Source organism: Chelmon rostratus, chromosome 21 (assembly GCF_017976325.1).
Source record: "Chelmon rostratus isolate fCheRos1 chromosome 21, fCheRos1.pri, whole genome shotgun sequence".
NCBI lineage: Eukaryota > Metazoa > Chordata > Actinopteri > Chaetodontiformes > Chaetodontidae > Chelmon > Chelmon rostratus.
The window spans coordinates 18,003,441-18,027,569 of NC_055678.1; the positions used below are offsets into that span (position 1 = coordinate 18,003,441).

General features: G+C 46.3%; 1 protein-coding gene across 5 annotated transcripts; it reads right to left on the reverse strand.

Annotated features, from left to right (window-relative positions):
• Nucleotides 1-980: 980 nt before the first annotated feature.
• On the reverse strand, nucleotides 981-23,813 carry myocd (myocardin). 5 transcript variants are annotated; one of them, XM_041963285.1, is made up of 12 exons: nucleotides 23,627-23,813; nucleotides 18,352-18,417; nucleotides 9,044-9,228; nucleotides 7,676-7,780; nucleotides 7,208-7,536; nucleotides 6,304-6,460; nucleotides 5,664-6,197; nucleotides 5,030-5,527; nucleotides 4,258-4,398; nucleotides 3,712-3,840; nucleotides 2,356-2,413; nucleotides 981-2,112 (listed from the first exon to the last, which is right to left on the reverse strand). In XM_041963285.1, the coding sequence occupies exons 1-12, from the start codon at nucleotides 23,679-23,681 to the stop codon at nucleotides 1,574-1,576; spliced, it is 2,796 nt and encodes a 931-aa protein (XP_041819219.1). In that variant the 5' UTR covers nucleotides 23,682-23,813; the 3' UTR covers nucleotides 981-1,573. The 5 variants fall into 5 exon arrangements, with proteins under 5 accessions (XP_041819219.1, XP_041819217.1, XP_041819218.1 ...); XM_041963283.1 differs by having other exon boundaries at nucleotides 981-2,190; XM_041963284.1 differs by lacking the exon at nucleotides 18,352-18,417 and having other exon boundaries at nucleotides 981-2,190.
• Nucleotides 23,814-24,129: the final 316 nt, after the last annotated feature.

Below are 24,129 nucleotides of genomic sequence, written 5' to 3' on the forward strand. Positions count from 1 at the left end.
GAAATTGTCTCATTAGTGTAACTACTGTGTGTATAGGCTGGCTCTTGTACAAGTCTACTCCGTGGTAATATGCAGTATTCACAGTAAAGATCAGAATATATTACATTTTCCTATTCACAAGTGCTAATAATGGACATTTCCACTTCAAGTGATTCTTTAAAGAGAAGTGATTTAAGAAAGCATGGCTTTTGGAAGTGGTTCCTTCACTTTGTCTCACATTTTTAAGAGAACTGATTTACTACGAAATGTCTGTGGTCAAAATGGCAGCACTGGAGTTTTCCGGTAAATCAGTGAGCCCCAATTTATTAGAAAGGAATGTCAGTATAAATACAGGATAAAGTATAAATATAAAAACACAAAATAAATAACTGTGACTGGGAATAGAAAGGGTGAAATTTGAAAGGACAAAAAACTACTTTTTAAGAAGGAATAGAGATGAAGTTGTATTTTTCATTAACGTTTGTCTGATTTTGCAGCTAAAGGAAAACTGACTTCTGTTGGAGCTCTCGAGATCAATACCTCAAAGGTTTTCAGGGAGTAGAAACGTAATAACATTTTGTAAAGGGGGCAGAAACGGGTAGAAAATGTCTTCAATAAAAAGCTGTTGCACAGTCTGTCTGCTGATTAAAACCCATAAGACCAAAGTTTTTTCAAAGACATTCATTTCTCTCCAGGATGTCATTCTGTGGATAAATACGCCAAATAGTGTAAAGAAACTTGTATAAAAAAAAGGGTCCTTCAAGGGAATGACAACTGTTTTTACACACATACTCTAAGCTCAAGCAAACTGTGAAAAATGTGTATTTAGCTAGAGGTGCACAGTGAGATTTTTTTTGTCATATTTACATCAATCGATGAACTGATTACATAATACACTTGATTTGTGGTTTGTGTCGTCTCCCACACCACTGACAAAATATGCAGACGTCAACTTGTCTCTGTCAGTACAGATAGTTAAGATATTTACAGAATGGCCGTGCTAAGCAATCCAATTCACCTTGTAATTCCTCTCGTTTTTTTTTTTCCAGTAATACAAACATAGACTCCGAAAATATACAATGATTGTCAAAATGTGTCTTCAAGTCAAGGTGGCGTAACACTGATACTGCATAAAGTGTTGGTATAAAGCACTGTAATCATGTATCTCCATTATCTAGAAAAGCCTTCATGTGTCCACTCTCATACTTATTTGGCTGTTGTGCCAAGTAAGTAGTCCAGGTAGTAGTCCAAGTTGTCCAAAACGGACAAAGATCATGTCAGAAAGCACCTAGTCTTTGGATTCTGGGTTTAACGACAACACGAGAACCTCATTTCAGCCAAGTGGACAAAAGAATTAAAAAATATAATGTAATTCTGTAGTTCAACCTCTGACTTAGCCGTCAATCTTTGGATGTAGGCTGCTTGATGTCACATCCCACTGTATTATACAAGAGGCAAATTCCGGTGCTTGGACTTAAGGTAGGATTCAGTAACTCTTTGGTATGGTCATAGCTGATATGAGCGGACCAACAGCTACTTGCGAGCTGGTGTCTTGTGTTTGACGGCTGATGGCACTTTGGTGGCGCTGATGTTTTCACCAGTGCTCCAGGTGTAAGTCCATGGCAGAGTTCAAGTTAATGTCTGTGACATCCAGGAACTCTGTGTTGAAGATGCTGGGCCCACTGGGTGGGGCAACACTGAAGGCCGTGGCCGAGCTGGGCGGCGTCAGGTCCAGCCACTCCATCGTTTCCCACGGCGTCTCGCTGAAAGTCATGCTAACCATCCCCTGCACCTCCGGGACGGCGGACACTTTGGTGCTGATGGGCGACAGAGGGGTGTCCATCAGATCTCTGTTGGTCAGAAGTTTGTCCTGTTGGGGATGATGAGGGTGACGGTGGTGGTTGTGGGGGCTGCCGTACCCTTCGGCGTCTCTGTTTCCTTCATCTTCCAGCCCCCCGTCCTCAGTACCCATTTTAAGAAGGGCCGCCTCCCCTCCCCGGCCGATTGGACTTCCCAGCAGAGTCTCCAGGTGGCTCTCTGTGGCGTGATTGGTTGACTGGTCGTAAGGGAGCGGGGTGTAGGACAGGTATTCGTAGTGTCTGTGGAACCTCGGGATGAGGAGGCCGGGACACCCTGGGGACACAGTAATGTGAGGCACAACTTTGGTTACAGAGGACCTCTCCCTCTCTTCTCTGGCGTTAGCTGGCATCTCTTGAAGAGAAAGAGGAGAGGAGGGAGGGTCACAGCAGGTACTGGGATCTGACACCACTGCGTGGGACGAGACTGTGATTTCAAACCAGCGCACGTGGTCATTTACCACCTCTCAACCATCTTGCATATGCATGCGCAGTGCTAGCTATGCTAACATCAGCTTACCTCCACTCTCGATGAGCACATCCAAAAGCTCGTCCATCTGCTGACTTCTGGTCAGTTGCTGGAACAGGAATAAAAAAGTACCTCTTTTATTTACGAACAATTAAAACTTCAATCCAGTTATATCAAAGGGTTTTACATGACAAATATGCAAGCTTTCAAGCAGTCTACAGAGACTTGCAGAATAGAGTTTTGGTAATACAAACTTCTCCTGGAGCCAGACCAGTTTATTGGAGATAAAACTCTTTACCTAGCTTTTCTAACACAAGATAGAAAAGAGAGTGCTCAAATGGATCGCAGGATTAGGGTTAGCAACTCTTAGCACCTGGCTGTGAACAGTGTTCGTGGGAAATACTGCCACTGTCTTTCGTTTTCTTTGTTGCCCTATCTGACACAGCATAATGCAACTGTTATACAGCGACATTAGCTTGTCACACATGTTAGACAGTGAAGGCATCGCAAACGTACCCAACATCAATTCTACAACATACTTCAGGGTGAGGCTAAGCTAGGCTTCGAAATTCATTCAAAGGCTGGTTAGTTCTAATTGGTTCATCATCACCCCATTTACCAAAGCTAGCAGTTAGCTAATACACTGCAGATAAGATAGCTGACCTTTCCAGAGTTAGTTCTTCTAGGTAAGCTAGCATGCTAGCAGGGCTTGGTTATTTTCCAGTGTCAAACTGTGTTCAGTTGAGCTAGTTGCTAGCTTGCTGTGTCTGCAACATCATCAATGTCACGGTAAAAAAAAAAGGTTTTCATTCATATTTGATATATTTTGACAGACAGAGAGGTTGCTCTTCATCAGGTAGCTGTTACAGCCCGACCGAAACCAGATTTTTGAGATGGATACCAACGTCGCTATTTAAAAAAAAAAACACACTGACCAATATTTTTTAGAATAAACTCACAACAATGGTTTTTAAGAATTGTGACCAAGATACATGTTGAGCAGGACAATTTGGGTGAAAAATGAACTTTTTAGTGCTCACTGTTGGACAAACTATCATAGATGCTGTTTGTCCAACATATCTTGCTGTTACTGACATATTAGCAATGAGCTCATATCGGCTGTTCATATCAGCCTGGCCGATTAGTTGGTCGGGCTCCAGCAGTAACTGCTCCAGAACGTTTGTACAACTAAAACACCAGTCTGCTTTGGACTTGGTAAAGGGTGGAAAGTTAGTGCAGTGAACAAAGCGAATGGATGAGTCAAAGAGGTGCAATACAGGTGATGGACTTCAAGAGACAAAAAAAAGGAGACAGGAGGAAAAGTGGAATTCCAGCAACGCCGATAGGTAAAATAAAATCTCTGGACAGCCAATCTCTACTGAATTTTTACCATGATTTTGAGTTTACCTGCTTGACTGCATCCTCATAGCATGGGGGCTGTCTTAAGTCAGATGCATCTGAATCTGAGCTACTGAAGGCAGGGGGAGGGACCTGGCACTTTTGGCCAACATGCCGAGGAGAGGGCAATACTGACATCTATATGAGAAATAGGTGAAAAGTGACATTAGCCCACCAATTAGAATAAGGGAGCTTACCAAATGTGAGTGAAAAAGCAAAGAGAACTACAAATCAGGCCCTGGTGATCGAATAATCTCATCACATTAAATATTTTACTTTACGAGGAGGGTTGGCGTTGTGTTCTTGTAAAGGAAAAGTCACCAACATGTGAAGGAATGTGTGATGAAAACAGATGAACTCTGTTTTAAAGAGCAGAGCTATGACAGGAGTGACAATGAACCTCATAACAAAAGACAATTATAAAGAGTCAGAGACAGAACACGAACACAAATGAATAGAAAAGAGAAAAACGGTTACGTGAATGTGAGGTGACTCAGATGACGTACATGACACTGACATGACAACACTGCAAGTGCCCTTAATGCTGACACTTACCTTTGGTTGCAGGTTCTGGTTCTCAGTCTTGGCTGAGCCACCGTGGCCACAATCAGTTGAGTTGGGAAAGACTCCCTGAAGGCCTCTTTGGTCAGAAGGATAAGAGCAGTTCCCCGCCTGGCCACCGTTCTTCTGCTGCATCTGTAGTTAGCCAAAAGGCAAACGTGACCACAGATATGTTAGAAAACAGACAAAAGACATGATAAACATGAAGGCAACAATCAATTGTTTTGTGCTAGTAATGTGTGTGGGAGGACCTAGACTGAGATATTTCCATAATCGATGAATTTGCTCCATTAGATTTATTCCAAAACAATTAAATATATGGGTTATTGTTTTGTTCAGAATTGTGGTTTTAAGTTAATTCTAACAATGAAAAAGAGGATCAGAACAGAGCAGGTAGGCTCTGAGGCTTCTTCCCAACACCACAGGGCAATCCCAGGGGTCATCACTGACAGGTATGTTCGGTTGTCATGAAGGTAAATAACAATGGTATACGCAGAAATATTTGCAGTTGAGCTGCATGTTTGTGGTATACAGCATGTACATCTAAAATGGACTAGTTAAAGGCTCAGATTGGTGTCAGACAATCAAGCTCAAGTCTACCCTCACACAGCCGCTGGCGTGGCTTAAGAAAGGAATTAGAAATAATACAACATTTACAGGTTACCCACTTCTTTCTTTCCAACCTCAGTATTATTATCTTAGATACATTGACTGACTTCTCAACAGAATATTTAAGAATGATCATCTGTCCATGAATCCATCATACCTGCATGTTGCGTGCTCTGCTATTGCCATGGGGGTGGGGGTGACCGCAGCCGTCTCTTCCCACTGGAGGTGACAGCAGGTAGGGGTTATTAGGAGATGAAGGCTGGGGGCTGCTCGAAGGCTTTCCAGTGGGGGAGTCTTGTGGTGAGCACTGTGGACTGAGGAAAGCCGACATTGTGGAGGGGCTCCCAGAGGACGGGGTGGTGTCCATACATTGTTGTCCACCGGGGGCCCCCATATTGGAGAGGGGGCCGTTGCAGTGTCCCATATCCTCCATGCAGCTGCCAGGAGAGCTCTTCAGCTGTTTGGGAGAGGACAGAGGACAGCTGGAGGACAAAGACATCGGCTCCTGCTTGATTGTCACGCCAAAGAAGTGCTGGCCCATCATGGGTGGAGTCTGCTGGTGGTGCATGGAGGGGTGAGATGGAGGGGGGATGGTGTCCTGTGTTGCTCCATAGCAGCGTTTTCTCTTGTGGAGCTGCATCTTCAGCTCTTCAACCTAATACGAAAGGTGACAAAGGTCAACATGCCGATCAAAGAAAAACTTTTAAAGATGTTTGCAGCTTTAAACTTCAATGTTTCGTTCTTTCACATCGTGTCCTATTACATCCCATGATGACCTGAACCTTGCTCACCTGTCTCTGCTCCTGATGCAGCTTCCACGTCAACTCTTCAATCACCTTCTGCTTTTCTACCAGCATCTTATCTTTTTCTGCTTCCACGCCATCCATACCTCTACCCTCCCCCGCCCTCAGTCCTCCCCCGCCCAGGCCGCCTCCTCCCAGGCCGTCCTCCATGCTGAGCTGGGCCGGGGACGGCTGCAGGGCGAACTGCGTTGGTGAGGACATGGGCACGTCGCTGAAGCTGTCGGGGAGCGAGCCGCTGAGGGACAGCTCGGAGGAGGCTGGAGAGATTGGAGGGGTGGAGGAGGTGCTGGGGTAAGGGTAGTAGCCTCCCTGGGAGAGGGCGCTGGAGGAGGACGGGGACTGGTAGGAGGACAGGGACCCTGTGGGTGTGACAGGGAAGGTCACTGTGGTGATGTCAGAGGAGCTGGAGGGCGAGGAGCCGGCGTTGGAGTCCTTGAAGGGTCGGAGTCGCTCGATGAGGGCCGTCTTGGTGCCAGAGACGGGCATGCCGCGAATACGCAGGTGCTGCCTGAGCTCTGATACCTTACAGAGCACAAAGAGAGGAGTCAACATCTACCTCATATAGGTCTTCTTATCATATCTCCAGTACAGCACTGATCTGTTGTTCATTTTACTTTGTAACACCTACTTTTAGGTCATCCAGATTAGCTGGCAGGGGGCCAGGCTTGACTGGTGAGATGTTGCTTTGGTTGGGATATGTGTTCTTGACCGGGGAGGAGGAGTTACTGTTGGTTTGGCTGGATGGACCACTGGAGCTACAAGCTGATAGCTGCTCACTGGCTCCTCTGGAATGGGAGAATTCAAGTGGATTAGTGAACATAGTGAAGTCAACATAGCAGTAGTGGAAGTGATGATGATTCTGACACTGAAGGCCGTTTGTAGTTTACCCATGAATGTACAGACACCTAGCACTGGATTACTTTACTAGATTGAAGAAAACCGAAAAATGTGATGATTCCGGGTAAGTTCTGAAGCTATAAGGAGCATTTTTCTATGATTTCTAAGCAGATTTATGCATTTTGTTAAGTGCTTGAACAGAGAAGCATAACTCACATTGAATCTAAAAAAGTATGTCTGTGTGTTCAGATTTGCCTGAGGTAGGACTCCAACAAGGAGTAAGTATTATGATGCAAACAAGAGAAAACATTTGCTGATCTCTTGGCATTAGTAAATCATTTATTAAGCATTAATAAAGCCATTTGTTCATACTTAATACCATACCCTTTATAATAGATGCCTTATTAAATACGTGTATCATTGTATCATCTTGGGCAGAATAGTTTGATAAAATAGTCTAAACTCATAATTTAGTTCCACTTATTAGCTTTTTCCACAGCTTTCAACTACATCTCATGGGCTTCTCCAGTGAATGGTGTTATTCACTCGTCATCATGTGACCTTTCTATGGACCTCATCAAACTACATTCACTGATGAAGACCGTAAAATTACGTGGTTGAAACCACCAGAAAAAGCCAGTAAGGGGACCTTGAGTGAAGATTGGTTCATCAGGTTTCTTGTGAGTGTGGCTTACTTGTGGGTGTGGGTCTGGGGGTGAGGCTGGTAGCTGAAGGCGGGCTGCCGCTGCTGAGCCTGGGCCTGGGCCTGCGTCTGGGGAGCGTGTGTGTGATGCTGTGATGGCTGCGACTGTGGATGTGTGTGAGCGTGTTTCTGCTGGCTGAGGATCTGCAGCTGCAGGAACAGCTGCTGCTGCTGGAGGAGTCGGGCGTAGGCCGAGTCCATGGGCGGAGGGGACTTCTCTGCCTTCTGGTCCGGAGGAATGTACTGGTGGTACTTGAGCTTCTTCACCTTTGGCTTCACATCTTTGGGCTTCTTGTGTCGGTTTTTGTCTGATGTCTTGGACTGTTCAGAGTAAGGAGGGTGAGATAGTATGAGCGTGCAAGCCGATGGTCTTAACTAGGCACTGGCAAAAAAAATAACTGTAAATGCCCTTTATTTTTGGAAAGGGAGGATGGAAGTAACTTCTTTAAATGTTGCTGACCTTGACAATAGCAGGAACAGGTATTGGGGGAGTAGCCTGGCTGTTGTTGGCAGCAGACAGGCCTTCCTCCTGGCTTTGATCAGGTGGATCTCGTGGTGCGCCTCCCTGTTCACAAACAGAAACAGCACACTGTATACAGTCCTCTGCATGTCCAGTCACAGCCACTCGAACAGACAAATGTGTTTGATCATTCAATGATCTAATGTACATTTTGAAAATCAACTGCTTGAGAAACAATACTGTCATCTGCAGCCACGCTAGAAGCTTTGTGAGGCTCTGCTGTTCACAGCGATGCTTTGGTGCTTGCTAACATGCTCACAGTGATAATGCTAACATGCTAATATTAACAAGTAAATGCAAAGTGAAAGTCTTGGTTTAGCATATTGGATTGCTAACTTTTGCTAAGTAGCACTAAACAGTAAGGACGATGAAGAATGTCTTTGGTCTTGCAGGTAGTATTTGATCTATATTAGACCTGAAGGTGGCACTAGATGAAAAGTCAGGGGTGACCAAAGTTATTACAACTCATTCTGCAGGCAGTGGTTTCACCGATTATATTTATTAAACTATTTTCAGTCATGACATTTTGCTGATAACACTTCTTCATTTTATTTTCACATTGCAGTGGCGGGCCCACGGTTTCATACCAACATCATATCAAACATATGTGCATACTAAAAATGCACTGGTTACTCCTCATGTTACATTTGGTGTGTTTAGAAGCTCAAACAGGTTTATCCAGAGAGCTGTTTCATGATTCCCGCCTTGTACAAACAATACTAGTCTGAAATGATCTGTTTTCTTCACCTGCCTGTAATACTGATTTCTCCTTAAGGATTATGAGTTTGAACGGAGGAGGTATGGGGACTGCTCACGAGACAGTCAGTTTGTAATCCAAACGAAATAATGATGCTCAAAAATGCACATTTACTGATGTTTCATTCGAAAAAGTATTGCAAAAAGCTCCAAACAGCAATGAGACAGTGAGAGTTGGTGATTCAGTTGAAACATTTAAGAGAGAAGTCCAACAGATGTAAACAATCCTGTTCTGGCATGAAGTTCAATCGAGCGACCGTTGCTGATGGTGACCGTTGGAATGAGGTCATTATGAGTGAAAGGTAAGCACTGAGGAAATAAAGGCAGCTGTGCTGGTGGGACGGTTCGGCGTGCAGGAATGTGACACCTGCGTAGTTCAACTCGGTCCAACGGTCAGTGGAGAACAGGGGAGGCTGAGACTGTGGTGCAGTACACTCTGCCACCACAGGAGGGCAGAAGAAGAAAAGCAGTGGCAACACCTGCTAGAGGCGCAACAATGTCGGAGTGAAGACAGATGGAGGAAAACAGAGAGGAGACCGAGGCATCCTTTACCTGTCGTGGGCTGGTGAGGGCAGGTGAGGAGGAGGAGGACGGCGCGCTGCCGACAGCCTCAGACGAAGGGCAGGCAGAGCCCTGCGACTCATCACTGTGGTGCTGCTCTGGAGACAGACTCTCGCTGCTGCTGTCCTCCTCAAACGCATAAGAGTCCTCCTGCTTAGGGAACTTACCATGGTTTACTGGAAGGAGAGCAAACAGGGAGACGAGTGAGTGGTCGGTATGCATGACCTCAAGATCAGTGAGAAACGGTAGAGGGACAACAGAGCATGCTTCTGATAATTCCAGTTCGCTACAGCTTGCAAAAGTCAGATGGAGCAAGAAACACCAACAGTCAGATGATCAGGTAGGTTGTAAACAAGCCAAGACTTTATCCAGATCATTTAAACCACCTTATTTGGAGGTCAAAGTGAAAGTGAGCACACCTAGAATGTCTCTAATAATCCCTCATTAAAGAGGAAAACTGAGTGCACACAACTACGGCAAGCACAGAGGGTCTGCAAACCCTGACTGCTGCCCACAACTGCATATAATTCTCCCATCTAACCTGTTCCACTGGTTGTGACTGCTCGTGTTTCTTGCTCGGTCTGAATTCTTTTTAGTGATCGCTTCCAGATCTCAACAAATAACTTGGTGATTGTCTGAAAATCGCCAAAAAACTGCTTACTGAGTATAATCTTAAGTGTACCGATATCAATTCAAATTGAAAAGTATGGAAGTATGATCCAAGTTCAAGACTCGATTACCAACCAGGCGAGGTGGCAACTGTCCAAGACCATCAGAGGGGCCAAAGCCTCCATGTTTAATGCTGTATACACCACAAGTTGCAACAAACAGGAATCATCCTTTCATTTCTGACAGAGGTCACAGTGTTGTTTATGTGCAGCTCGCATGCATATTGCAAACCGCTGCACGTTGTACACAATGCATGTTCCCCATGTGACCAGTGGTATTCACACACAGCCTGTCTGTCACTGACACCTAGTACGACACTCAGCCCGAAGGTGTTACGCTGCGTGGGTGAGAGACCGACACCGCCACTTTACGTCCACCGCGCTCCTGATTGGGTGTTCTGATAGTGACTGCAGCTTTCATTGGAGGAGCTAAGAGAGGCTATCTAACAGAGCTGAAGGGACAGAGCCAGGGGGAGGGAGGTGGCAAAGGTTGGTGTGTGAGTGTGTCGTGTGTGTGCAGAGGTATAAGATTCTCTTTTTGTATCCAAACATGTGACAGGCAGGAACAGACCCTGGTTTCAATCACAGCACCAGGCCCATGTGCAACTCAATGACCTCGTAATACACACAAACGCGCACACTCCCAGAGCTCAACACACAGCTTAGTGCACGGCATTGTCCTAAATGCCATTTCCTCCCACCTGTTCACCTCTGCAGTCACACACACACCAACACACACTCTGAATGGGTCGTGCTGGTCTCGGCGCAGTTCGCCTCTGCGACATGCAGTCCAGTACATGCTGTTTCCATGAGTCTTTAAGTCAATTTGATGTCACCAGGAGATTGAGACGGCAGAATTGCAGGAAATCTGCGAGCTGTGCGCACTTCCGCTTTCCAAGTGGTTGGTTTAGAAGTTACGGCGGGTCGCATAGTTTCCAACATTACTGGACAGAGGTTGAAGCAATCGTTGGGAGTGCTCTGTACGGGGATATAGAGCTTTAAGGTGAGGGGTTAATGCTGCAGGCGAGGGGAAGGCAACAGCCTGGTCCTGTCACAGAGCTTTGTAGGTGGCTGACTGGAGCTGAACTGAGGCCTGTTAAAGCAGAGACAAAGCGGGGCAGAGGAGGGAAGGGACAAACATACACACAGGTACACCCACACATACACACAAGGATGCACTCAAACTCAAACACACATCGCCACTTCTAAAGAAAAAGGGTGGACCCAAATACAGCTGCTGTTCGTCTCAATAAACGGCGCTCCCCTCCTCCTGCAGAGGTAGTGTAAACCAGCTGACGGCAGCCCGCCGTCTCCTTTACGCAACATGTTTACTGGAGGCTCAAGGGGGCAAACATAAAACTGCTAAAACACCACAGTCTAAAATACACTAGTTGCACTGCCAAGAATGATATAGAGAGAGTGAGTAACATGTTGAGCATTAAAAGACAAACAGTGCAAGGACGGAGCGCCACAGTTGGATGACTCCGCCCGATCCTTCGCACAGCGCTAAATCAGCTCAGTGTCTAAGCATGCATGTTGTGGATTTCCTTAAATCAAACCCTGGAGGAGGCGGAGGTCTCCAGAGGGCTCCCCATACACCTTAGTCCACTATATACATTTGTGAAGACAACTTCCAAAGCAGATCTTAGAGATAATCTGCCTTTTCAACACCACAATAACAACATTCTTGGAGATCTACACTGGGTTTAGGAGATTTTCTGCAAAAAAAGCACGATGTTCTTAAAGAATGTAAATAACATTCTCTGTGCAGGGAATACAAATAAATACATCTCCCTGCTAAGACATGTGCATCACACTAAGAAGGAACAACAGGAAACACGGGCCGAGGGAGTCCAGTAGAATGTGAAGGTGGGGAGATCAAAACTCACCAATTACTTTTCTTCTGAGTGAAAAAGTCATTTGTCAATTTTAATTAATAAACATTTACCAATGCTTTATAGATCAGTTATAAGCCTCCAGTAAGAACCAAGCATTCCTCAGCGGTCATGGGTGGCTGGTTACTATCTTTCTATTTGGTTGCAATGGAGTTATAAATGTTGGTATCCGTCAATAAATAATGCTGGAGTCATTTATAAAGGGTTTATGCAGTTGGCAGTGTCAATAAGTTGCTATTAAATGGATTTAACTCTCAGTATATGGTCCAGCCACTCAAAGGGAAAACCTGGCAACACAATTAGTTCGAATTAGCGAAATGCGCTCTTTGGAGTCAGTGTTTGGCTGCTCTAGGCTTCCGTAGAAACATGGTGGTGCAACGTGTTGGACTGGAGGAGGACGTGCGCTCGCTGTAGACATGAAGAGCTCCTTCTAAGGTAACGAAAACACAACAATTCAGATTTTCAGGTGATTGTAGACTAATGAAATCATACTTATAAATACATTTCATTTCTGCCATATTCTGCCAGTCTTACACACTGGACCTTTAATGCTTTATAACTAATAAACCCAATAGTGACAACTTATAAACATATATATAAAGGGCAAAGCTTCTAAACTAAAAGCTAAAAACACACTTCCTGTTTTTCATGTCGAAACCTGTGATGAGTCTTCTAACATGAACGGTTAGTGAGGAAGAACGTAAGTTTTAGGATGCGGGGGCACAGTTAAAGTATCAGATGTCTGATGTTCAGTCATTCGCAGGGTAAATGTAACGCCATCATGCTGGTGTTACAAATGTTTTTGTGGCGGAGCAGCAAAATGTTGATAAATCTACAATAAACATTCTCTGTGCTTGTTTGTCAAAATGATGTGAGCGTGTTGAAGTCCAGCACTGCAGTCATTAAAGTACATGCTCGCATGAGTCGATAACAATCTCTCACGGAGTGCTTTGTACTGCTTAGCTTATGACTTGAACAATGGTTTGTTAATACACACACACACGAAAACACACAAACAAATCATGAGGGAGGCGTGCTCTCCTTTTCATGAAAACAAACTGATGCTACTACCAAACACACACGTGCGGAGTCACGCAGCCGGGGGGGTGCAGCAGGTGTTAAAGGTAGGTCACACGGCGCGGCAGCGTCTCCCTGCTGATACCTGTCATGGTGACGGCAGAGTCAAGGGGAATGATATTCTTTTGGACCAGCTCCAGTGGCCCCGGCCTGAGAGCCAGCTTCTCGTTCAGGTCCTCGGCGAGCCGGGCTCGCTTTAGCCTCATCTGGGCCTCCAGAGAGGAGCCGTCTGAGGCCGGGTCTGCACAACACACAGCGGCACCACACCATCAACGACATGGGACACACCGGAGAAACACCGCCTGCACACGTCTGCACACACTGCAGTACATTTGCTCAAGATTGCATTTAAGCATGAACGCTGCACACAGAGTGTAAGTAATAGGAGATTCTGTGATTGTTTTTACTCCATTTTAATCCATAATTAATGTTTTTCCATTTTTCTTTTATCTTATTCAGCATCCTGCTGTTTGCTTCAACAATTACAAAGTTTCCTTTAATATCAGGGCTTTCTATCAATGTCGACACCTTCAATCTAGAATATCTCTCTGCTACATATGGTGTTTTGTTTTTTCATCTCATTTTATACATCTATCACATTATTCATCCATGCAGTTTAACCCTGCTGTATTTATAGCTGACATTTCCCCAACAAACGCGATGCACATGACTCCCCTCAGCCATCAATAATCAATATTTCTGTTTTAGATCTAATATCTGTTCAGCTGCTCCACTCCCGGCGCAGCCAGACACTTTGAGTGCTAGAAAAATAAATGGAGTGGCTGTAATTAAAGGGCTGCATCGGGTGAGATTTTCAACCTTCCACAATCTCTCTCTGCTAAGTCCAGTATAAATAATCAGGGCCAGAGCTAACCTGGCTTGGCACACAGTCGATCCACAGCACTCACAGGACTGATTACCCAGCAGTGAGGAGAGAACACCACGTCAGTTTGATTATCTGAGAGCAAGAAAGAGCAACAGCACTTATTTGGTCAAATATAATTTTAGTGGGATATTTCTGAGGGCTGACACGGGATACGGTGCCAAAATGAAAGGAATGATATTGAGCTTTGTGCTGGACAACTCAGGTGGAGTATTACTGTCTGATGAAAAATGGAGCTGAAATGTAATACTTCAAAAGAAACGTTCAAAAATAACTTAAACATCAAAACTAAGTTAAGATTAATGTGCAATATTGAGCATTTTTTACCTCCAGATACAGCAAATATTTATCTTAATGCCTCACTCAAATTAGACACGTGTTATTCTCTATGAAACTTAGAGGACGAGGGAAAGGAGGACAGAAGGGTGTCCCTGAAGGACGAGGAACGGAGGGAAGAAAAAACATAATATTTGGGTGGGGGATAAAAATGAAAGACAACATGGAGGAAGGAAAAACAGACCTATGAAGAAAAAAAAATAAAGAATGGGTTGAAAGGTGATATGTCTATGATGTATGCTGAACGGGATCCATGAACAGAAAATGGATGGATGGCTGGAGGAAATGAAGAAAGCAACGTGGAAAAAGAGACTGAAGAAAGAAAAAGAAAGAAATAATTTTTTGTGGATAGGAATTCATGTGTAAAGAATGACAGAAATGCAGATGAAGGAAAGTGTAAAAGCTGTTGGAAAAAGGACAAATAAAAGGAATGAAGAGAAGAAAACAAGGGAAGGAAAGGAGTGTGATGGGAAGGAAGGAGGACCTCTGAGGAGGGATAAATGGATGCAACGAGGCACTGAAGGAGTGGACGCCACACAGATGGAGGACAGTGGATAAATCAGATGGTGCAGTGTGGCAGCCTGGATCAGTATGGTGCCCTTCCCTCCTCGGGGAGGGGAGGCGGGGAAGGATCAGCTGCCGGTCACGTTGGCGAGCCGTCGCCGTCCACCAGCAGGATGACATCATCATCTGTTTATAACTCAGCGAACCCGCCGAGCCCCCCGCCTCACCTGTCATTGGCTGGCCTGATTTAAGACCTGATTTGACATCGCGGGGACACACGGAGCTTTAAGTGTGTTTCAACTGTGTAACCAAACTGCCTGAGGAACGTGTTCGGCCGTGGCCGCGCCGGCCCGCATGGGCATAATGTAACATTATCCGGTGTGTCTGAAGCTGGCTTACAGACTTTTAAACATTCTGCAGCAGAATTAAAACACACGACGCACTTTAAACCTACTGTAATACATATACCTGCTGACTGTATCTGTCAAATGTAAACACTACGCTAAGAGGTAAGACATATGGTGCTTTAGGCAGGAATTATTCCCTTTGTGTTTCCATCCACTGAGGATTAAAGCACCGCTGCCGAGGGGATGAAAATGGGGTGTTTTTATGCACAATCGCTTGCAGGAAAAAGCACAGTAAACCTGCAGCTACAGCCCTGTTATCTTTATGAGGAAATATTAGATTGTATGTGTGTGTGTATTCAGACCTGTGGCCAGCAGGCAGACAGGGTGCTCCTATGCAGGCCACACGCCAGTCAGGCCCGAGAGGCTGGGGCGGATTCTTGACTAGCCTAATAAACACCAGATGTTCACTGGGTAATATATACACAGACCCTGTGCCGTGTCCATCTCCCCAGCAGGAATAACACAGCCAGGCCGAGCCAGCCAGCCTCTGAGGGATCGCATCTACAGCAGCATGGAGGAGAAGGATGCTGAAACAGCCTGAAAATGTCTTCTTTTTGGACGCGAGGAGCCGGGAGGGCGAATGATTCTTGCTGCTTTAGAGACATTTAAGACATCTAGTGTGTGGGTGTAAGTATGTGTGTACTAACAAACGCAGGTCTTTGAAACTCTCTCCCATCTGCACCACCGCCTGCAATCAAGAGATAAACAGCCAATTGAAAAAGCGCTCGGAGCCACGCTGGCCAATTGCGGGTCTCCTTGCTACCTTATCTGTGACAGACTTCTAGAAACTGATAGGGCCTCGCCGGGCCTCTGGATTCCGTTCCCCCGCACACTTACCAGCAAGTTTATCTGGAGGCTGGAGCCTCTGTGAAATGGCAAACGGTGCCAGAGATATCATTCAACAAATCCCTGGCCTGCAGTCCCCGTCCCCTTGTTGTTCCTGCAGGCGACTAACCAGGGAGAAAAAACACTACACGCTGCACACTGGCATCGCTCACTGCTCCCATGTTTGCCAGTGCTGCAGCATAAGGAACTGATAAGATCTTAGTTTATAAGTGGCTGTCTGCTGTGTAACGTCTCACGCTAAACAAACTTTCTTATGAATATTTCAAATGCAGGTTTCCAGGAGTGCACGGCAAAATGACTCGCCTGTGCATGACACTCGGGGCATGTAGCGTGTCGGCAGCTGAGGCTGAAGGAGATAGCTGCGAACATTACAGCGCTACCATGACCTAAAGAACGCGAGAGGCCGTTAATCGTAGCAGCAAGGATTTAAGAGTACGCTCAGTACACTCGGATCCACTTGTTCTCATCACCGTGTCTTAACGTGACATTAGAAGTACAAAGCCTCCGTCTTATAAATGGCAGCTCGCGCTCCGTGTTGTTGTGTTTAGGCGTGCCTCTGCTTTGATGTGGCGCTCTGCAGGCGCTGTGCTGTAAACAGGTAACGTCTCTGTAAATCTGGCGCTGATTCTTCTGAGGCCGCGAGCCTCTTCCAGCACGAGAGCATTCCTCGGCGGTCACTCACCGACCTGTCTGCCCTACTCGCTGGCTGCGGGCGCTATCTGCCTGTCTCCCTGCCTGTCGGGCGCATGCTGTATATCCACCTGCTTCCTCCACGTCCACCTTTGTATCTGCCACTACCTGTGGATTTATCCGTCTCTGGAGTCTGGATCTGCTTGTCTTTAGACCATCTGTCATCTTCACTGTTTTCTTTTCTCCCTACCTGTTTCTCTCCGTCTGCTTTCAATGCTTTAATCTGCAGCGTAAGTCTTTTGTTCAAAGACAGGGTTTCTAAGTTGACCTCAGATTTAATGCATGTTGACGTTTTTCCTCTCAGTGAGGAAAGTGCAAGAAAAACTGTGTGCAACCACTTTGATTCCACAAAAAGAACTACAGCAGCTGATTTCGCTGATTGGCTGCCTCGTTCTGGTTGGAGTTCATCAGTGAAATCATCTGCTGATTCCTGAGTCTCCAGCCTTCTTTCTCTTCCTCTTTTGTTCCCTTACAAGCAGCTGGCATCTGATTTAACTGTTTCATTTCAAAACTGCAACAGATAATCACAAACCAGTCCTACCTTTTTCTTTTTGCATATCATGTCAGACTTTATGATCCGATTTATGTGAAACGAGGGGAATTGATGCTTCGCACAGCTGCCTTCCAAGATTTTTTAAAATAATACTGATTGAGCCAAGGGGACCTAGAATCAAAGGGCAAATTGGAAATATCTGCTCATATTTCCCACACTGGGCTAGATGCTTAAACCTTTACATCCATGTTACTCTCAAACTGTCAACACAAAGTAATTATAATTACATTTCTCACCATACAATATTATCTCATCTTTATTTGTCTACTTAATAGCTAATTGGACCATTTGTGTATATAAAGTTACACTAATCATCACTTTTATATTAACAATGAAACAAATAACAAGACTTCTTTCAGCTCTGCACGGCGTTTTAGCGTCTTTCAGCTCATTGTGCTGTTTTTTACAGCAGCATTACTGTTTTGGGTCAATGTCACAGTGTGAGCATTGTTTCCAGACACAGCAGGCAGCTGTTTTCAGTAAAAAAGCTCTGATAAACCCACTGCACACTACCTGTCCAGCACCAAACACTGAACAGACAATGTCAGGAGTCAGTGAGGAAGAAAACAAATCCAGCGGTACTTTTCATTTTAACTGGGTGATGCTGTTGAATGTGCTCGATGTGGAGCAATGCTAACCTGCACTGTTCCCGACAACTGATTTAACGGACGCAGGCGAGTCTCCCACCGCCGGCGGTTCATTTGCGCTCGCCATAGTGTGACTGATTCACACACCAATCAGCTTGTTGTGCTACCCATAGCACCTTAGCTGTTGCTAACGGTGTACTACATGCATTCATCTACATGCCGTGCAGTCTGCAAGCATTGTATCGTGACTCCTGTACAGTTCAGCAGGAACACACGAACCGTCACAGCCCAACACTTTCGTCTAAAGTATCTGATGACAGAAATTGTGAATAAAACATATTTCCTCTCTCACTCCGAGTATCTGGTATCTATCCATGAAAACAGTTTTGATTTTGTACGTCTCTGACGCTTCAACCTCCACCACAACACAGACGAGGTGAGTGGGATTGTGTTTGTGGTGCTCACACGTCCCCATTACTCCGGATAATCAGCAAAACCAATGGCGGACAGTTTCTGTAGGGACTATTGCTTCAGTAACAAGACTGTTACTGTTTTTGCATCGGGTTGGAGGCAGAAATGTACAAATAAAGACAAAACTAACTGCATTTTATGTTATTTGGGGTTTATTTGTATCTTTATATCTTACTACTAATTATCCCAAGGGTGGATGTGTTCCTGTGATTGTTCGTTATGTGTCTCACCCTTTCCTTCTGTCTGTCTTAGTCACACTGCTGACTTAAAGCATGTAAGTGTGTGTGCATGCGTCTTTGTGTGTGTGTGTGTGTGTGTGTGTGTGTGTGTGTGTGTGTGCGCCTGCACGTGCGGCAGCTCGGTGTTGGAAGGCGTTACTCACGAGGCATGATGCCTTGGTCTGCCAGCTGCTCTCGTGTCCTCCTCTGCTGAAGTCTTAACTGTAGGACTGAAGTTGGAGGGAGGAGGAGGGTGAGGTGGATGGAGGGGAAGAGTAAAAAGAAGGGGAAAGATGAGAGACATGTGGAAAGACAGGTAAGGGACAGGCAAAAAGCGGGAAGAGGCTGAGAATTCAGCCCGCTTTAAATTTCACAATCCAAACTTGTGGTCGGACCTGACATCATTTCACCTCGAGGCCGATTCGAAACGAGCTGCTGATGCACTGATTCACAGACGCACGTGCTCGTATGAATCTATATCTGCGCATGCACGCAGGCAACACAGAAACAAAACAACGCTGCTTGCTCACAAATATTTCTGCGAGCAGGATGTAGGGAATGATAAACACAGCTCCTGGCTTTTAAACAGATCTGCTAGGCAGTGTGTGGTCCGCAGCGTGTGTGTGCGCACGTTTCTGCGTGCTGCCTGTGTGTGTGTGTGTGCGTGGAAGTGGTCTAGGTGGGAGTGCGGGGCCATAAACATAGAGCCTCCCCCGTGTCTGTTGGTCTGCTTGTGTCTGTGGCTCTTTTGCTTTCTTTCTCTTTCTTCGTACACGAGTGTTTCTCCTCCTCGCTGTTATCTGGCCGTCTCTCGCCGAGACCCTGGATCTGACACACAAGCATGAAATGTTCCTCCTTTCCTGCGAGGCCCTCGTCGCGTTCTGCTCGTCTAATCTCTCCTTAATTGCCTCCATCAGGTGGTTCCTGTTCCTGCGGACTTAGCTACATTCAAGCACTTGATGAATTTCCGTAAAAAAACAACCCAGAAAAGCTTTGATGTGATCACTTTTTTCACAGTCGCTCTTGAGTGTCGGTGCGCTCGGGTGCCGCATCGCAGCGCACTCCGGGGAGAGCACCTCCGTTATGTAACAGCAGGCCCTTCCCTTCATCTGACATCTGCTTTAGTTTACAGTGAGGGGGTCGTGACCTGCTGGTCGCGACATCACAGAGAGCAAACGCAGGCATCAGTTCCCAACTGAAAGCTGAGCGAAACATGTAACCGATACAACCTCTGACAGGGGAAGTTTTTTGTCATCCCCTCCAATAACGAGCACCCGTCCATGCATGCAGGCACACAGAGAGGCAGGCTTCGCCTCCTCTGGCAGAGAAAAGGCAAGTCACAAATGAGATGTAGCTGCTAGTTTTGACTAATTCTGCAGAGAGTCTTTGATTTTTGACTCAAGGGATGGCTCCTCGCTACTCTGTATTATGTCTGCTGTAAGGGTTATCAGTAAGTCTCCGAAAAAGCTACCATATAATCTGCTCTTTCTTCTTTGAAAGAGCAAAAGTTGGAGTTTTGCCGCTCACAAAGAATAACATTTAGGGCTGACAGTTTAAAAAAAAAACTAATTCAAACAGTTTATGTGTACAAATTCATTCTAACCACCGCCTTCACACAGCCTACCCTCTAAGCCTGAATTATGCTGCAGATCTGGCCTTGTTCCTGTCATCTGCGGCGCCTCCACTGCTTCGCTTGAGCGACAGACGTTATGAGAATGCAGCTTCGCATTTAAAGTCCCGCTAACAGCCTCACGTTTACACAGGTTTAGTCGTTTCTGTCATGGAAAAAGCGAGGTGGCAGTGAATGTAGCTTTGATTTGAACTGAGGGGACGGCTCCTCGCTGCTCTCTGTTCTTCTGCCTGGAACAGCACAGAAGCTGCAAGGTGATCTGCTTTTTTTTTACAGCCCAGTAAGCAATTTTGTGCATAATTCGTTACATTTAATTCAGCTACGATCCACGTAGCCACATCCAAACTATGCTGCAGGACGCCGTTGTTGTGTTCACGAGCCAGTGTGACAAGGTCACATTACAGCGAGGCATGGAGAAAGAAGAAGGTGACTAATTGAGCGTAACTGTTACTGTTGGCTCGTTCTGCAGAGCTGCTTTGATTCGAACTGAAGGGACGGCCCTGTGTTTACTGAGAGCTTATCAATAATTCTGTGGGAGGCAGCACAGCAGCTGCCGTATCATCTGCTCTCTCTCCCTCAGAGCAGAGGCTTGTCCATCCTGACTGCCGAGCGAACGCGTTACAGAAAGAGGACCCGAGCCAGGCGGCGTAATCACAGATCACTGAACCATACGATACTCGGCCTCCCTCGCTGTTGACTTTGAAACCGAAGACATTTGTTCTGACTCGGGCTTTCTTGACAACAAAGGACATACAAATCCACAGCCACATTTACAAGTTTTCAGATTTATAGTGTAAATAAACGATCATTTGGCCTGGTTTGCACCGGTGAAGTGGTGATTATTACACAAGCCGGTGTGGTGATATTCTGATTTACGGTCGTCCTGCGCCTCGCACACATTCACAGCCACCACACGGAAAAGAAACAGGCTAATAATAACAGCACGCTTTCACGCTTAAACTCCGGCAAAAGAAACTGGTTGCGTTTGTTACATGAATTCTCCTGAACTTTCCCTCCGCTCTCGCAGGAATGTGTCCGCGACAGATGTATGAGCGCGACTGTATAACTTCTAATAAACAGGTATCCCTAAATGAAGTATTAGGTTTATTTTAGTGTAATACCTCGGCATAAAGTGAAAATCTACCTTAAAACGCAACTCACATATTTTATTCCTACGGTCTTGGACAGTTCGAGGCAGATTTGTGAACGTGGGCCAGAGCCAGACGCCGGAGAGCCAGCGGTCCACCATTAAGATACAGTTTCTGGAGCGGCTCCATTGACGGTGACTTATAGTCAACAGTGGGATAGTAGGGTGATGAGGAGGGGAAAAAAAAAAACCCAAGAGTGCACAAGCCAACCAATTCCACAGGTAAGTGCTTTTTTATCTGCTGCCAGACGGCCATTCAGTGTCTCTCATATTATTACTGACGATGTCAGAAATATTAGTAAGGACAGAATCGGCCAGGATGACCGCAGTTAATATGAAAAGCACACAATGAAAGCAGTCGAGGCTGTCACTTTGTCAAAAATAATTAGTAATTAAAGTAATTTATTTGAATGAATACAAAAACAGCTCATTAGCCTGTTGCTAAAGCACGCTGTGAGTTTCTGTTGTTTCTCACTTCAGCGACATGCTAACGTCATATGCTAATGTCATGGCAAGGAAGTTGCATTTAGAGCCTTTTTTAGTCCGTTTTATCCATAATATATTTAGCTGTGAGATAACATAATTTTCCCCTTTGCAAAATGCTTCCTCATACAGCGTTTTGTCCAGTTTACTTCAGCGCAGGGGACAATGGCTTAGTTAATTCGTTGGGTGTGGGCTCTTGTGTTTCTGCATGTGCATGATGAATTCACACATCACTGCAGATGCAATTAGCAAGTGACAGCTAAACTGACAATATATGAAAACAAAAAGATGTTGAATGTTATTAGCCACTGCAGAAAAGAACTAGCATTAAGAGAACATGAAGCTCAGGTGAAATCATTCCGTGTTGGCCGCGGACGCTGGTACGAGCAAGGAGCTTCGTACGTACAGCGGCTTCGCGTGGCGCTCATTTACTCTTCAACCAATGCTTGACACCTCGGAGCGATGACTCCTATTTGATGCTTCTGTCAAACGATTACGTAACGTCAGCGAGCCAGAGAGCGCCGGCCACGGCCCTTTGAGCCGTTAATCAAACCGCCATGAGAACAAGTCAGTAACATACACACTCAGAAAACATTCGGCAGTCCGTGGGGAGCACTTAAATGAGATCTTTATCTGTCCCTTTCGCTTCGGCCGTGCAGCAGCAGTTCCCATGGCTTTGACAATACAGTACCAGCGTGGTGCGAAATGAGCAGCGATGGCTGGTTTAACCGCAGGATGTAACCCGAGCTGCTGCGGCTTAAAGAAAACTGTAAATCCTGGACAACCTGATTGTCTAAGACTCCCCCTGTCATCAGCGGTTATCACAGAGAGATTTACGGGCAGTTTTACTTCTCTTACGCTCAATATTTCACTCACGCACTCATAAATTCACTCAACCGGTCATGTCGGTTGTACCTCGTATCACCCCACATTAATCCCTGTTAAATGCCGAGCAGACCTTTATCTCTGCATCTGTGCCATATTAACCAGCAACCCAGAACCGGAGCCACCTTGGCGAAAAGCCTCCTGCTGCTTTTGAACAGGGCCGTCCCAACTCTCATGTTCCCCGGAGCACTGGGGTGGGGGTGGGGGGTCATTTCCCACCCTGCCGATCTGCTCTAAACAGCTCAGAGGAAAAGCATCATTTACTCTGCCATTTCTGGTACGCAATTACAGCTCCCCACCGAGCCACCAGCTTGTGCGCTCACAGCGGTTGGAGCGCTGCTTTCAGAGGCTACATCGAGTCTCACGCGCTAGAGAGCAGGATTTGAGCTCTGCTGTTGCCGCCATCAGTTACATTTTCCTCAGGGAGATGGCAGTGTTGGTCAGACTACACACACTCCAGCAGCACGGTGCACACACACATGCTCGGCCTCACAGAAAGTGCCTTCAAACTAAAGAAGGTTGCTCAGAAAGTGGGTGTGTTGGAGAGAGTAATGGAATTAAAGTGTGTGTGCGTGTGCGTGTGTGTGTGTGTGTGTGAGGGAGATAGATGAATACAAAGCCCCAGCAGCTGCTGTGTGTTAAGAGGAGTTTAAATCAGTGCTGTGGTTCGTACCCTTCCTCCCTCTTTGCTATGCCCGGGTCACACACACATGCGCGCACACACACATGCGCGCACACACATACATACACACAGGCCTCCAATTCAGCCATATTAAGATAACCTCTGACCTCTAATCTCCCTTTATCAGCGAGCACAGGGCGAGGACGTCTCACTGGCTCGCCTCAGCAGCGGCAACAGGTTGGCGTCTGGCACGGAGCAAGTGCGCCAACCTGCCGGAGACAGCACCCTCCACACGCTGCGCTTTTACAACATTAAAGAGCACACCCAGCCGTAAATCCATCACCCCCGCGACAGGGGCCTGTTGTTAGGGCTCGGCACTCGGGAGGATTTCTGACTTAGGCTGGCGTCCCTCTGGCATTCCTCGCACCGTCACATGCCGGCGCTGCATCACGCACACCTGTCACGTTGTTGCTGAGGAGCGCATCATGAGTGTCAACACAACTCATCCGCGAGGACGGATGAGTGACATGATGTACACAGCGCAGCCTGTGAACGCCGGGCGCTGACAGACAAACTGTTTGCGAGAGAGTAAACACAGCTGTCCGAATGACAGCGCACACATACATCCAAAAAGCGCAGAGCAGTCACATGTCAGTCATCGTTTTGGCTTACCTGATCTAAACTTGCTTCGTATCAGTATGGAGTGCTCAGAGCCCAGAAGAGTCATAATGCTTAGAGTACAGTTCCAGTGGTCAAGATTCGCAAAATAAAGTCGCGCACACTCGAGAAGCGGCACACACTTCGACCCCCGCGGCCACCTCTGAACGCCAGACTGAGATGAGATGGAGCTGACCCAGCCTGCCTCATCAAAAGCTCTAGAAGAACGCTAGTCTAACAAAAAAAAAAAAATCACACACACACTTTCTCTCACACACACACTGGCTTTCGTGTCTGCCTCGCAGCCAGCGCGCACCAGCAGCGGCCCTGCGCTCTTCCTCTTCTCTGCTCTCTCTCCCCCAGAGGCTGATGTGGGAGTGTGTGAGTCCGCTGAAGCTTTGGTCCCATCTAGCTGAGAACTCTGAGCAGGGCCAGGGACGGCGCACGGAGATATGCCCTGCTCGGGGAGGGGCTAACCGGCCCAGGGTTTCCTCTAAGTCCCGCCTGCCGCAGCCCGG